This window comes from Danio rerio, chromosome 20 (assembly GCF_049306965.1).
Source record: "Danio rerio strain Tuebingen ecotype United States chromosome 20, GRCz12tu, whole genome shotgun sequence".
NCBI lineage: Eukaryota > Metazoa > Chordata > Actinopteri > Cypriniformes > Danionidae > Danio > Danio rerio.
In genome coordinates this window covers 52338592-52355834 of record NC_133195.1, presented here as the reverse complement: position 1 = coordinate 52355834, position 17243 = coordinate 52338592, and the positions used below count along the sequence as shown (strand labels likewise).

At 38.2% G+C, this 17243-nt stretch overlaps 1 protein-coding gene across 2 annotated transcripts in view; it reads right to left on the bottom strand.

Annotated features, from left to right (window-relative positions):
• cd109 (CD109 molecule) overlaps positions 1 to 17243 on the bottom strand; it is a 63486-nt gene that overhangs the window by 21887 nt on the left and 24356 nt on the right. For both annotated transcript variants that reach the window (XM_692420.10, XM_009294995.4), the window contains exons 19-26: positions 15403 to 15517; positions 15200 to 15313; positions 13027 to 13245; positions 10726 to 10867; positions 9227 to 9403; positions 9062 to 9143; positions 6006 to 6234; positions 3737 to 3908 (exon numbers count right to left, since the gene is read on the bottom strand). In XM_692420.10, the coding sequence (XP_697512.6) occupies positions 3737 to 3908; positions 6006 to 6234; positions 9062 to 9143; positions 9227 to 9403; positions 10726 to 10867; positions 13027 to 13245; positions 15200 to 15313; positions 15403 to 15517 (1250 nt within the window). The remainder of the gene's footprint in view (positions 1 to 3736; positions 3909 to 6005; positions 6235 to 9061; positions 9144 to 9226; positions 9404 to 10725; positions 10868 to 13026; positions 13246 to 15199; positions 15314 to 15402; positions 15518 to 17243) is intronic.

The window sequence follows — 17243 nt, the reverse complement described above, 5'->3', positions numbered from 1 at the left end:
CCTTAATTAGTTTGATCAGGTGTGTTTAATTAGAGTTACAGCTTAAAGTCCCGGTCACACTGCACTTTTCTCCCTATAGACTTCCATTCATACGCATGTGAGTACTGCAGACCGGGAATGATAGCTCATGAGACCAAAATCATAATTCGCAGCATTGGAAAGTTCAAGCTTGGAGAACGCTGAATGCGAAATCACATCATGTGATTGCTTGAGACCAATCAAAGATCAAAACATGACCTCTCTGGCTTGCTTTTTCAATTTCTAATTATTTTGTTTAATTCCACTACTCGCTTTGTTTAATTCCACTTCGCAGTGCAGTATGACAGAATATTGCATGCTCAAACATTAGTGTGACCGCAGCCTTACTGTGCAGACCTGTAATATGCAAGACAATATTTATATCTGCTGATTTTTTAATTTTGTTAAACATTTTCTGTTATTTATTTGTTTGGTGCCAAAACAATAAAATAAATTTGTCTGAAAAAAATGTTATGCCTTCTATTTTTAAATAACAGCTAAGAATACTGATTAATTTTAGTAACACTACAATAACTATATATGACATACTATTAATGTGTATGCAGTATAATGCTGTGATTTGTAACACTACAATACAGTAATTAACTCTACACAGTTTCCAGTTAGTTACCACTGCTGCCCTATTACAGTAATTAACTGGCAACACTGTTGCCAGCTACTCACTGTATTGGTTCAGTTACAGTAAATAACTGGCAACACTGTTGCCAGCCACTCACTGTAATGGTTCAGTTACAGTAGAAAACTGGCAACACTGTTGCCAGCCACTCACTGTAATGGTTCAGTTACAGTAATTAACTAACAACACTGTTGCCAGTTACTTACTGTAACCGAACTTTTACAGTGAGTAGCTGGCAACAGTGTTGCCAGTATTCTACTGTAAAAAACCCCGGTAAGGTCTAACAGTGTATGCCATTCAAAAAGAAATTGTGAAATGTTATTGCAATATTAAATAACTGTTCTTTTATTGAATGTAGTTTAAAATGTAATTTATTATTGTGGTTTAAAGCTGCATTTGAAGCATGATGAGTCACTAAATCCTTTAAATATACTTTTCTATCATGATCTGCTTAAGACAAAACATTTAAAGGTGCCACATATTGCAGTGATTCAATATGTTTTCTGATATCTGCGTAGTAGGTATGAATCTTAGGCAAGTAAAGAAAAAAAATCATGATCATTTATAACTCCATAAAATGCCCCTAGAATCAGAAGCTCTTTATTGACCATATTTGGAATGGTCATGAATATTAATGAGCTCTGCTGATGGCCAGCTCCCATTGCTCTCTCTCTCTCCCTCACTCACTCACATAGTATTAATATTTTGCACACGTTTATTTCAGATTACATCATGCTATGTGATTGTCAACCCATCAGAGTAACCTATTGTGCTACTGAATTGTGTTGTGGATAATATAGGCTAAATTACAGTATAACAACAGATGTATAGTGTTTAATTTTTATGCTAAAATGTAAATGTGAAAACAGGAATTGATATCAACCACTTCATAAACAGAAGACGTTTAATAAAGTGTCTTGCTGATTTTATATTTTAGATATGATAGTAAGGGTTATATGAAACCATTATTAAAAGTGTATTTTATACTAAGTGCACACTTATATTCAGCAGTCTATGTGTTTGTTGAATAATTACAAATATACGAGGCAAATTTCACAATAAACACAATAAAAACAATACAATTAAACAAAGCTATTGTGGAGCTAAACACATTTACAATCTGTATATCCTGCATTTTACATCCTGCTGTGAAGTCATGGAAATAGAAAGCATTTCTAAAATGGAAATCGTGTGCATAACCATCACATAAGATTAGGAAAAAAGCTCCGTTCAACATAGAAAATAGATTTAGCATGCGTCACATTTTCAGGACATGGTGTCACAGTATTGTAATTTCCATATACGTCCATATAGCAAGATTTTCTTTATAGGGCACCTTTAATATTTTTGTTCTTGTTGTTTGTTTGGGAAACTGATACAAAACTATTCAAAAGTACCATTAAAAACTTATTTAGTTATGTAAAAGTAAATACATTTATAATGCAAAAAATTTTGCAAATATAAGCTATTTTTTAGAAATGTAGAAGTTAGCTATTATTTACTCAAATAATCCCAAAAGTCAGTTTCCACGATACTAAAAAGCAAATAAAAAAAATCTTTCACCACTTATAACTGTAAGATTGTTGTCGCCTCACAGCAAGAAGGTCGCTGGTTCGAACCTCGGCTCAGTTGGCATTTCTGTGTGGAGTTTGCATTTTCTCCCTGCATTCGTGTGGGTTTCCTCCGGGTGCTCCGGTTTTCCCCACAGTCCAAAGACATGCGGTACAGGTGACTTTGGTAGGCTAAATTGTCCGTAGTGTATGAGTGTGTGTGTGGATGTTTCCCAGAGATGGGATGCGGCTGGAAGGGCTGGAAAACTTGCTGGATAAGTTTGCGGTTCATTCCGCTGTGGTGACCCCTTTCTAATAAAGGGACTAAGCCGACAAGAAAATGAATTAATGATTGTTCATAATAGAACAGCAAATAATTATAATATAAGGATTTCTGAGGGATCATGTGGCACTTAAGACTAGAGTAATGATTCAGCTTTGAAAAACATTGAAACAAGAGATGTCCAGATCCGATAAAGTGATCAGAAATCTGGTCCAATCACGCAGTTTCAGACTTGAATGAATTACCTCCCGATCAGTATGCGGTGGCACAGAATTAGACCTCTTCCTTGACTTCACAAAGAAACAGCAAAGCGTGCGGCAGGACATTACTTTGTTGCAGAGATGCTATTGGTTAAATGCGGCAAAGTAGAACACGGAAGCAGCCTGAATCGGAAAGCGCAAATAAATCTGTTTGGAACATCCCTAATTAAAGCTACATTCAACAAGAGAACAGTTATTTAAAATTGTATTAAAAAGTCAGCAATTTTATTGTATTTTTGTTCAAATACATGCAGGCTTTGTCTTATTCCAAACCTTTGGCTGGTTGTGTATGGTCAACAGGGTATCTGCTGATCTCTAAGAGTTATATTTAAGACTTTTTAGGGCCTTTTTAATACCACAGAATGACATTTTAGACTAATTTAAAGTACAAAGTTTGCATTAAAAAGAGCACACAACACAACTGATGACCATAATGAACTTACACATAGACTTTTACACATAGACAGGTGACAAAAGTCTTACACATGACCACATAAATTTACATATACATAATTATGCATAAAAAGTGTGACAAACCTTAAAACATTATTATTATTATTATTATTATTATTAATGAATTAATGATAATTAATTAATGATAATTATAACAAAAACAACAAAAATCATAATAAAAATTGTACATCAGTTCCCCCAAACTGCATTAACGACACTAAGAAACATCATTTGCCAATGTCAATAACTTATGCCTACTATTAAATTAAATATAACAATATTTTTTATGAATAGTTTTTTTATTTTTATTTTATAGATACTTCATTTCTCATTTAGTTTGATCTTGTCCTCGTAAAGCATTTGCTGATAACTGTTGTCAATTCAGGGGTCAGACCGTTTTAAGACTTATTGAGGCCTTATTTTCGTACTATAGAACTTTTTAAGGATCCACAGACACCCTGTTCAACATCTGCAACAGCTTGTTGATTAGCACAGTTAATCACTGACTCAGAGTGTAAATTGAGAGTATATTTACCAATGACCAGTGCTCTGTTCAGCAGTGTGGTGAGGGCAGATGGAGCGGCGCTGCTCTTGGCCAGTGACAGAGCATAGGCCACTAAAGACAAGCTGTAGTTACTGGAGATTCCCTGAGCTAGACGAGACGTCAGGAAACTCAAGGCTAAAGACACACTGTCTTTATGTGTGCTCTAAGAGAAGGCACAAACACTTCAGTCATTTAATCAGTCAGTCAGTCAGTCAATCTTTCAATCTGTCCCTTTACAATCCATATATACCCCTCTATCACATTCAATTGATCAATCCACCCTTGCATCCATTTATCCATCTATCTTTCCGTTTATCCTTTCATCAATTTATTCATTACCGGTACAAATCATGCGTCAACTAATCAATTCATTTTAATCCGTAGATTCTTCAATCCATCAATGCATCCCATTTTCTTCAAATGTATGCTCCAATGCATTCATCCATCAATTTGTTCAGTATTTTATTTATAAATATTTTAATAAATCTATCAATCAAGCCATCCATCAGTCTTTGAATCTATGCATCATCTATGAATCTTTCAATCTATAAATCAATCCACTCCCCCGTTCATCCATCAGTTCATCCATAGATCTCTTAATCCACCCGTCCGTTCCATCGTATAATACTTCCATCATCCATCCTTCCAACAGCCCATACTTTTTTAAATCCATCCCCCCCTCCATTCACCCATCATTCCGTCCAATAATCTTTTCATCCATCCATATATTCCATCTAATAAACTCTTATCCATCCATCCATCCATCCACCTATCCATTACATTGAATAATTTTTTCGTCCATCTATCAAGCCAATCTTTTAATTCATCCATTCATCTTTAATCTATCCACTTATCAATTCCATCCAGTATTCCTATCCATCAGCCTATTGTTCTTTTAATCCATCCATTCATCCCTCCATCCACCTACCCATTCCAACCGATAATGTTTTCATCCATCCACCAATTCATTAATCCTTCCATCTATTCACCTGCCCATTCCATCCAATAATCCTTTCATCCAATTATCCATTTATCCATTCATCCCTCCATCCACCTACCCATTCCAACCGATAATGTTTTCATCCATCCACCAATTCATTAATCCTTCCATCTATTCACCTGCCCATTCCATCCAATAATCCTTTCATCCAATTATCCATTTATCCATTCATCCCTCCATCCACCTTCCCATTCCATCCAATAATCCTTTCATCCATCCATTCATCCACCCATTAATTATTCATTACATCAAACAATCTTTTCATCCCTCCATCAACCCACCCATCTTTTAATTTATCCACCTATTAAATTCATCCAATATTTCCATCCACCATCCTATTGTTCTTTTATTTCATCCATCCATCCATCCATCCATCTATGAATTCTTCCATCCACCTATTCATTACATTGAATAATCTTTTCATCCATCCATCAACCCATACATCTATTAATTCATCCATCCATCTTTTAATCTATCCACCTATCAATTCCATCCAGTATTTCCATCCATCAACCTATTGCTCTTTTAACTCATCCTTCCATCCATCTATCCATTCTTCCATCCACTTACCCATTCCATCCAATAATAGTTTCATCTGTCCATTAGCCCATACTTATTTAAATCTATCAATCCATCCCTCCATCCACCAACCCATTCCACTCAATGATCCTTTCATCCATCCATCCATCCATCCATCCATCCATCCATCCATCCATCCATCCATCCATCCATCCATCCATCCATCCATCCATCCATCCATCCATCCATCTATCTATCCATTACATCGAATATTCTTTTTATTTATCTATTAACCCACCCATCTTTTAATTCATCCATCCATCTCTCCTTCCACCCACCCATTCCAACCAATAATCTTTTCATCCATCCATCCCATTTGCCAGCCCATGCTTCTTTTAATCCATCGATCTCTCCATCCCTCCACCCATTCCATCAAATAATCCTTTTATCCATCTATCCATTCATTGGCCCATATTTCTTTTAATCCATCCATCCATTCATCCATCCACCTATCCATTACATAAAATAATCTTTTCATCCATACATCATCATTACATCTTTTATTTCATCCATCCATCTTTTAATCCATCCACTTATCAATTCCATTTAATATTTTCATCCATCCATCACATCAGCCCAAACTTCTTTGAATCTATCCATCTCTCCCCCCACCTACTCATTCCATCCGATAATACTTCCATCCAATCTCCATCCATCTATGCATTCATCTCTACACCTAACCTCATATTTGGCGTCCTCCAGAAGCGCTATTAGAACATATGCAGTGAGAGACACCGATCCATCCAGTCCTCCCTGTAGCTCAGTGTGGATGACCTGACCCGGCTCTCTGAATGAACCGTCCGACTCCTGATGGGCCACCAGCCAAAATGCTGTCCTTTCCATCACCAAGGGCTCAATGGAAATGAAGTCCCGAGCCTGGAGAAAACACCTGAGCACGAACGCTGACAGCCTGAATATCATAGAACACACATTAATTTTATTCATTTGTCAGTACTGAATTCAAATGTGTAAAGAAGATGTTTGATTTTAAAGGGATAATTCAACCAAATATTTAAATTTACAGTTAATTTAATCACCCTCGGGTCAATTGAAAATATTGCAAAAATTGCAGTTTACATTTTTCAACCATTGGAATTACAAATATAAACATATATGTTGAAATCTGACCATATATAAACACATATAAAATTATGGTCCCACTTTATATTAAGTGTCCTTAACTACTATGTACTTACATCAAAAAATAAATACAATGTACTTACTGTGTTTATAATGTATTTGAGAACACTTGTGGTGCTTTTGAGTTAGGATAGAGGTTGGGTTATGGACAGGTTTGGTAGTATGGGTAGGTTTAAGGGTAGGTTAAGGTTTAAGGGATGGTCAACAGTGTATTTACAAATGTAATTACAAAATTTATTTACAGATGTAACTACATACATGTATTTAATCAAGCATAAGTACACAGTAAATACATGTATTTACATAATAAGAACATTGTAACAAACTATTAATTCCTGTGTAAGTACATATTAGTTAAGGCCACTTAATATAAAGTGGGACCAAAATTACTATGGAAATCAGTGGTGACTGGTTTTCAGTACTATTCAATTGTTCAGTCGTTGTATTTTCTTTTGTGATCAACAAAGGAAAGAAACAAGTAAAAAGATGAGTAAATGATGACAGAACTTAAATTTCTGGGTGAATTGTCCCTTTAATCTAACTATTCCTTTAAAGCAACCCAGGTTCATTAGAGATATGTGCCCAGGGCTACAATGTAGAGAACCGGAAAATACATGCCCGGGCTACCTACGCTTGTAGTTATGCTTTTTTAAAATTCCACTAGAGGCTGCTATGTACACTTTTGACAATCTCAAATATATTACTGGTGCACATTTCCTCATCCGTGCCATATCTCTACCAGAGGCTTTCTCTCTTTTCCAAAAGTGAGCTTACATCACACACCATGGTCCTACATAGCCACACCTCCTGTTAATCACTTGTCTCATGACTGCACCACAATCGTACTCTGTATTTGTTTGTAACCAGGTTAAATTTCGTATTGATGTAAGCTTGTTGAATATTCTGAGGAGAATGTTGGGTTGCTATTGTATGTAACTTAAATCTTGTGGTCTTGAGGTGGTTTGGTGGTGTGTGACAAGGTGCACGCGACGTGTCTGAAGAGCGAGGAGGGATGCAGCGGGGAGGGGTGGGGAGATGTGAGAAGGGTGCGCAACGTATTTGAAGAACGGGAAGGAGACGTGCGATTTTTCGGGAGATTATCACTGGTTTGCGGGCATTCAGGAGTCTCCGTGCATTTGCGGGAGATTGCTGAAACTTCCGGGAGACTTTGGATGTCTGGAATGACCTCCCGCCCTACTCATAATTCTCTCTTCATATAGCCGTATGCCTATTACACATCCATAAAACACTGTGATATAACCGGGCTCGAATCGTATCGCTTTTTCACTACAATCGATCCACTCCAGAGTTCGTTTCAATCAAGCCGAGACCACCTCTTTCAAGCGATTTCGGAGAGATTGATTTGGCGCAGATCCTAGTGCGATAGCTGGATTCACATATGCCCAACGAACCACGCTAACTGGGCAAACGAGACAGGTTTCGAAACAAAAGTCTAGATGTGAAAGTACCCTTAAGGCCTGTGCACACCAAGACGTTTTTTGCTCGCGTTTTCCGTCGACATTTAACGCCTCATAACTTAATAAAGGGCTTCAATGTGATTGTGCATAGCAACCCGCAAAACGGCAGGCACAAAAGCGTCATTTTTAACGCGTGGCGTCAAATCAGATCTGCACTTTTGCTCACGTGCGCGGAGCTGCTGAAGTTATCATAAACAGCACTTGGAGGTGCTCAAGCGCAAAACTGTCAATGCGAGCGCACATTGAAGAAGATGCCCAGAGGCAACATGAACGTGGAGCTGCTGATTGCTCTGGTGAACAATAATCATTTCTTCATCGCTAGAGCTGGAGCTGCTGCTTGAACCATCCATGCTTGTTTGAGTCACCAGTAACTTTATAAACAAATGCGTGAACTTCCTCTCCTCCTCTTCTTCTGTGTTATAAGCGGGTGTCAGAAGCTTAATGTTGTGCAGCGCCATCTAACGTCAAAAGAGTGATTTAGCATACTCTTCTGCTTAACGCCAATGAAAAGCGCTTGGGTTTGAACACTGAAAAACATCTCGTAAAACGCTGCCGATAAACACAAACGAAAAATGTCCCAGTGTGTAGGAGCCTTTAGTCTTGTTTAAAAAAAAATCAGAAAATGTGTTTTCTAATCAAAGATGCCTTAAACGAACAGGCTTTAAGGGTTAAATGGGGGTATAGTGGGGTGTAGTGACCAACTAAATTTGGGCTAAGCCCCGGATGATAATAATGTCGAGTTATGGCCCTGTTGTCGTGCATAATACATCAGCTTGATTTTGACTGACCCACACACTACACCCAACCGATAGTGTTTTCAAAAGCAAACTAGAAGAGCATCAAAACGTGCCACCTTTACAACAATTTCACACAGATTTCTTTTTTAACCAGGTTTCCGGAACTCAAACCCCTGGTCTGCTCCACATCCCAAGTCTGATCCCATACTATTAAACTACCAAGGAGTCATACCAGGAAAGATATCCACCACCCCGCAGCATTTGCTTTACACACAAAATGCAGCAATACATAGCCCCAGGCGCATATTTTGCTGTTCTCAAAAATATAGCTCTAGTCATACATTCCCAAATGAGCATTTGTTGTGTATTTATTCATGTATACCACGTGCTGCCAGATTCATCGCTGTCTCCAAAGGCACTGAAAGAACCGTCAACCCTTTGGTAGGAAAGCTCACGCTCATAAGCTGCAATCAAACCAAACAGATGTGTAAACTCAATGGTATCGGTCAATGAACAAATCTCAGGATTATACTTCACAAAAACTCACCTTCCATCATATAGCTCATAGCTTTCCTCCTAGTCTGTTCTTCAGCCTGCTTGGTGCTTTTAAGATACTGGAGAACATAGGTATTTGGAGCAAAATGGATCATGTTCTGCTCACCACAACCGTAAGGCATTTCAATGAGGGAGTCCAGATTGCCGATGGATGGGCCCAGAATGTCACCTTCAGTATAGATGCATAAGATGAGGCGTAGGTTAGATATTGTTAGTCATTATGCATGAAAAAGCAGAATGCAAAGTTCAGACGGCACATTTTTCAAAGTAGTGGTATCGTGGATGTTTTCACACTGCATGACTATCTGGGGTAACGTTCAGTCAGTGCTATGTTTACACTGCGACTTGGATTGGCGACAGGGGTTTTCACACTGCATGACTTTACAAGAGGAAGAATCGCAGAAAACAATGCAACCCGGGCTCATTGTGGAAACGTAGCCCCGTGGACGTTTCTGCGAACCGTGATTTATGTCCCGGGAGGTATGTATTCAAGCGGTTTTTGTTTTTGTGGATCCGCGAGAGGCCACTGTGCGCGCTTTTTCGCGTCTCGGGCCCCTCTCGGGAGCGTGCGCCGTTCGTGCCCGCGCTGTTCTCGTGCGAAAAGCCGCCGGATTGGCCGACCCGGCTGCCCTCTTCTTCTTCCTCCTCCTCCTTCCCTAAACCAAAGCGACGGTTTGCAAAAGCCGTCCAAAAAGAAAAAAAAAAAAAGCAAAAGTCCTCGTCTTCGATTTCGAACGCGTTTTGAGATCCCGCCACAATCTCGCCTTTATTTTTCCGATTCTGTTTTTCATCTTACCTGATTTCCGGAACCGCTGTTCCCCGGACTCGATCCCGGTCGTTGTCCCTGCGGCCGGCTCCTCGTCCTCCTTCTCCGGGGCCTCCGCTCCGCCGACGCAACGCTGTGAGCTAAGCGGACAAACTGGTTGCATCGGGAAAGCCCTCCACTCGGAGGCGAGCCGTTGGCCGGCGCCACACCGTGTTCGCTCAAAAAAAGCTAAACGCGGCCTTACGTACCTCTGGCCACGTAAATCGCGGTCTCCAGAAACGTCCGCGGGGCTACGTTTCCAGAATGAGCTTGGGTTGAAACAATGTATTGGTCCACAACATGGAAACAACGCAAGGTCACGTAGTATATCTTTTGTTATTAACTACATAATGAGAAAGAAGCCGTTAGTGGAGAAGAAAATAAACTTAATTTGCTCTCCTGACTTTAAAAGGGATTAATTTCTCCACCTATTTCTTTTTAGAGTCGGTTGTGGTATTGCTCAGATGACATGTCAAACAGCCACAGGTGCTCCTGACAAATATACACTAGTTTTTTCCTTAGTTTCTTGGGTCCAAATAGACCCAAAAAAGCCCTTTTAACTTCTCCCCCAACCTCCCGCTAGTCAGCAGATACCATACTAGTGGATGCTGCTCTCTCATTGTCAAGATACAATCATGCAGTCTGAACTTAGCATTGGAGTAGAAATACAGCGTAAAGACACCTACCCACAGCAGAAACACTGGCCCTCTGACTATTAGGAACCACATCTGCAGGGAAACTGAAGGTCATCTTCCTGGACAGTGTGTGCTGCTGCAGAAGAAACTCCAGGAACAAGGTCTGAGTGAATGACTGCTGCAGTCCTTCTGGCTGGAGAGAAATTATTCAACAAACACACACACACATAAAAAAAAGTTTCATAATTGTATAATTTATAAATGCAGAGTGATAAAACATAACGAGAAAATTGCTTTTAAATGTGAAATGGATTAAATAAATAAAAATCACTATCATAAAAATTATTTATTTTTATTTTAGAAATATAATATATAATACAAAATAAAAGTCTTAAAAATACTAAGGTCTTACAGGTAGCTTAGATTTATTTTTATTTTTTTATTCCTGTAAGGTTGAGAAGACTAAATTACTGACTATTGACAGTACAGGTTCTCAAACAGGTGCTCAAACATTTCACAATGGTTCTGCATACTGTATGGCTTTTTTCTGTGGAATAACATCCCAGAAGCTTTCCATGCATGACATACATCTAAAAGGCAATGTTGATAGTGAATCACTTCTGAGTTTTAACATTTCTAAATTATAAATAACCGTAATCTGCAGACAAAGAAAATTTCACAATCAACATTGGCCTTGTGTGCCCTCATAAATATTGCATATCTTTCAACCACAGTTATAGATTATCTACAATGTCAGTGCTGATCTAGAATTACAATGGCCAACCTGAGTAGCTTAGCTTTGATGTATTAAATATAGTATAATCAAAAAAACTGAAATAAAAAAAATAGCTAAAATAAATGTGCTTAATTCTTGAGAAAAATCTAAATGAATAATAAAAAAAACATGTATATTAATTTTTGTTAAAATTAAAACATACTTCAGAATTAGTATTTGTGTTGCATGAACTATAAAAATGCACAGATTAATTGCTGTGCTGTCCTTATTTAAATAAAACAGATCAACATATTGTAGATTTAGATTTATGTACAGTTGAAATCAGAATTATTAAACCCCCCTTTGACTTTTTTTTCTTTTTTAAATATTTCCTAAACGATGTTTAAAAGGGCAAGGAAATTTTCACAGTATGTCTGATAATATTTTGTTTTCTGGAGAAAGTCTTATTTGTTTTATTTCGGCTAGAATAAAAGCTGTTTTTAATTTTTTTTAATCACCATTTTGAGGTCAAAATCATTAGCCCCTTTAAGCTATATTTTTTAGATATAACAAACCATCATTATACAATAACTTGCCTAATCACACTAACCTGCTTAGTTAACATAATTAACCTAGTTAAGCCTTTAAATGTCACTTTAGAATTATCTTGAAATATATCTAGTGTAATATTATGTACTGTCATCATGGCAAAGATCAAATAAATCAGTTATTAGAGATGAATTTTACAGTTTTTCTCCATTGGTTTGGCTAATTTCTTGAAACAGAAATTACATTCTCAAAATTCAGAGATCATTTGGCAAAACAGTGCTACAGTTTAGCACAACATTATAGCTCACTTGCAAAGCTCATATCTCTCCAAAAACAGTTCACTCATGTGTCAAAGCTAAATTCCTTTCCCATATAAAAAATCTGTGCCACAAAAATGGCAAATATCCTTCTCAATTGCTTTGGCTCATTTCTTGAAAAAGACCGGACATTCACAACACTCTTGGTGCTTTTGCCACAATAATGTGGATGGTTTGGCACAACACCATGGTTCACACCTGCAACAGCTCATACCTTTCCCAAAACAGTTCCCTCATGTGTCAAAACTGAATTATCTTCTCATTTAAACAGTCAGTGACCCCAAAATGTTTAGTCCCTTTGGCATTGTGTAAGCACTACAAGTCAAAATGTTTAGATATTTTGTCACTATGGCAAAGGACCACTAAAATATCCCTCATGTCCACCTTACAGCCTTAGCCCAGTCCTTCACTGACAATGGTTACTGTACTGTTTTTGTCTAGCTAACAGAATACAAATGTGGATAAACCTGAAAATTCGAAATAGGATTTTAGGGTAAGAGTAACCTCTAAGGTTTGGTGCCACACATTGCACTCAGACTGCCAAGGAAATGGTCACTCCTTTTTTTATTGTAATGATCAACCACACACAACTTCCATATATCAGAGTAAAAAGAAACTGTACACAGCATGATGAACTGTGATATAAACACGCAAACAAAAAACTAGAGTGCTATAAATAAACCTGGAGTTTTATTGCGCTGAACATGACCGAACATGAACATGACTCGGAGTCTGTAAAATGATTCGAATTTTGCCATCACTGATGCTTACCTTGACGAGAACGGTTTTGTAGAGCCAGTCTGAAGAGTAGACGGACGTGGCTTTGACAGAGATGGGAATTTCTCCCAGCGTCGTGGCTTTGATGGGGAACAGAAGCATGGTGAAGTTCTGACTCAACACCAACACTTTCCTCACGTTGGCCACAGAAAAATCTGCGCTGTCTGTTGACACAAACTCAAACATCCCGCTTTCTGCAACAACTACAATCACCTGTGACAGAAAAAAAACAGCTTCAGCTCATAGTTTATTTTAAATACATTTAGCCGGCAGCTAGCTCTCTGCAACTCTCACATGGTCGCCCACTGGAGGTAAGCAGGGCTGCGCACGGTCAGTACCTGGATGGGAGACTACATGGGAAAGCTAGGTTGCTGCCGGAAGTGGTGTTAGTGAAGCCAGCAGGGGGCGGTCTTCTTGACTTGACTGAGGTGTGTGTGGGTCCTAATGCCCCAGTATAGTGATGGGGACTTTATTATGCTTAGTGAGCGTCGTCTTTTTATTGAGATGTTAAACCGAGTTCCCGACTCTCTGTGGTCATTAAAAATCCCAGGATGTTCTTCGAAAAAGAGTAGGGGTTTAACCCAGGCATTCTGGCCAAATCTGCCCTCTGGCCTCTGTCCATCATAGCCTCCTAACCATCCATATATCCTAATTGGCTTCATCACTCTGTCTCATCTCCACCAATCAGCAGGTGTGTGGTGTGCAGGCTGGCGCAAAATGGCTGCCATCGCTTCATCCAGGTGGATGCTGCACACTGGTGGTGGATGAGGAGATTCCCCCTATGTGTAAAGCGCTTTAAGTGCCCAGAAAAGTGCTATATAAATGTAAGGAATTATTGTTGTTATTATTATTATTATTCATTCATTCATTCATTCATTCATTTTCTTGTCGGCTTAGTCCCTTTATTAATCCGGGGTCGCCACAGCGGAATGAACCGCCAACTTATCCAGCAAGTTTTTACGCAGCGGATGCCCTTCCAGCCGCAACCCATCTCTGGGAAACATCCTCACACATTCACACACACACACTCATACACTACGGACAATTTAGCCTACCCAATTCACCTGTACCACATGTCTTTGGACTATGGGGGAAACCGGAGCACCCGGAGGAAACCCACACGAAGGCAGGGAGAACATGCAAACTCCACACAGAAACGCCAACTGAGCCGAGGTTCAAACCAGCAACCCAGCGACCTTCTTGCTGTGAGGCGACAGCACTACCTACTGCACCACTGCCACACCATTATTATTATTATTATTATTATTATTATTATTATTATTATTATTATTATCATCATTATTATTATTATTATTATTGTTATTATCATTATTATTAATATTATTATTATTATTATTATTATTATTATTATTATTATTATTATCATTATTATTATTATTATTATTATTATTATTATCATTATTATTATTATTATCATTATTATTATTATTATTATTATTATTATTATTATTATTATTATTATTATCATCATTATTATTATTATTATTATCATCATTATTATTATTATTATTATTATCATTATTATTATTATTATTATTATCATTATTATTATTATTATTATCATTATTATTATTATTATCATTATTATTATTATTATTATTATTACATCTCTCTTTTATCTAACTGGTCAACACTGGTCGTTTAAGCATAAACAACATCTGTAAATTAGGATGGAAGCGAGTTGATTTCTTTGACAGAAAAGAAAGTCGCTGGTTTGAGTCCTGACTGGGTCAGTTGGCATTTCTGTGTGGAGTTTGCATGCTCTCCCCATGTTGGTGTTGGTTTCCTCTGGATGCTCCGGTTTCCCCCACAGACCAAACACATGCGCCATAGGGGAATTGGGTAAGCTAAATTGGGTGTAGTGTATGTGTTTGAATGAATGTGTATGGGTGTTTCCTAGAACTGGGTTGCAGCTGCAAGGGCAACCGCTGTGTAAAACATATGCTGGATAAATTAATTTCGCTGCGGTGATCCCTGATAAATAAAGGGACTAAGCCGGAGTAAAATGAATAAATGACCACACTCAAGCCCTTAAAAATATCTGATCGACCAACCCTTTAAAATTGAATATTAAAGGCACTTTAATAAGCAATAATGGAATAAACTATCAATCAAAAAAAGGTTACAAACATCAGACGTATCTCACCTCCAAATCTACATCCATATAGTTGAATAAATTGACTTCAAGCAGCAGCAGTTCTCCACGGATGAGAAACGCCGGGAGGTCCAGTGACATGAAGAAATCTCTGAACACTGTCAGCTGGGAATCAGACATCTTTAGAACAGTCTGTGTCTGTGTTATGCATGTTAATAATCAGTGATAGGTAGAGTGTGTGTGTGATGTATCACCTCTGCAGGAGCGCTGATGCCCAAACCCAGATTCTCAGACATGATGATAGCAAAAGCCGCCCATGAGGTCAGACTGTCTGGCACGGTCAAGGAGAAAACAGCTGAAGCAGAGTCACTGCAACACAACATAAACACACACAAATCAGTCAGATTAAATGCAGAGATGTTTCAGCAGCTTAATTGGAGTTCACCTGTGGTCATTTCAGCTGATTGGACATGATTTGAAAAGGCATCCAGTTCTGAAAATGGCTGTACACCGTCGCTTCCCACACAACCTGATAGAGCTTGAGAGGTACTGCAAAGAGCAATGGGCAAAAATTCCCAAAGACAGGTGTGCCAAGCTTGAGGCATCATATTCAAAAAGACTTGAGGCTGTAATCGCTGCCAAAGGTGCATCAACACAGTATTGAGCAAAGGCTGTGAATACTGATGTACATGTGATTTTACAGGTTTTTATTTTTAATAAATTTGTAACAATTTCAAAAACTCTTTTTTCACATTGTCATTATGGGGTATTGTGTGCAGTTTTGAGGAAATAAATGAATTTAATCCACTTTGGAATAAGGCTGTAACATGAACAAATGTGGAAAAAGTGAAGCGCTAATGAATACTTTCCGGATGCTCTGTATATCTATATCATTGCATGTATAACAATCTAAAATCTAAATAAATAACTTTCCATTGATGTATGGTTTGCTAAGTTAACACAATATTTGGCTGAGAAAACACTATTTCAAAGTTTGGAATCTGACAGTTAAAAAATAAATAAATAGAATAAAATAAACAAAATAAAAAACTTTGCTTAGACAAAAGTCTTGTCAGTGAACAGAAATAATATCCAGTATAGAATATAAAGTCATGCTGCAGTGGAAACAGAATGAATATTGTGTCTGACTCCATCATGAGCTTGGAGGACTGCATCCATACATTTACATTTACATTTACATTTACATTTAGTCATTTAGCAGACGCTTTTATCCAAAGCGACTTACAAATGAGGACAAGGAAGCAATTTACACAACTATAAGAGCAACAATGAATAAGTACTAAAGGCAAGTTTCAGGTCTGTAAAGTCTAAGAAGGGAAGTGTTAGTAGTTTTTTTTTTTTTTTTTTTTTTTTTTTGTACAGTTAGTTAGTGTGATATTCAAAGAGGCAATTGCAGATTAGGAAGTGAAGTGGAGACTAAATAGTTGAGTTTTTAGTCGTTTCTTGAAAATAGCGAGTGACTCTGCTGTTCTGATGCAGTTAGGGAGTTCATTCCACCAACTGGGCAGATTGAGCGCGAGTGTTCGCGAAAGTGATTTTTTCCCTCTTTGGGATGGAACCACGAGGCGACGTTCATTCACAGAACGCAAGTTTCTGGAGGGCACATAGATCTGCAGAAGTGAGTGCAGATAAGAAGGTGCTAGGCCAGAAGTCACTTTGTAGGCAAACATCAGAGTTTTGAATTTGATGCGAGCAGCAACTGGCAGCCAGTGCAAACGGACTAGCAGCGGAGTGACATGTGCTCGTTTAGGTTCATTGAAGACAACTCGTGCTGCTGCACGAGTTGTCTCTGCAATGACTCAAATCACTTATTAATAAAGTCATCTGGAATGGCAAAGAAAGTGTTCTTGCAGGACTCCCAGAGTTCATTAAGATTCTTTGGATTCATCTTTAATGCCTCCTCCTTCATCTTACTCCAGACATGCTCAATAATGTTCATGTCTGGTGAGTGGGCTGGCCAATTCTGGAGCACCTTGACCTTCTTTGCTTTCAGGAACTTTGATGTGGAGGCTGAAGTATGAGAAGGAGCGCTATCCTGCTGGAGAATTTGCCCTCTTCTGTGATTTGTAATGTA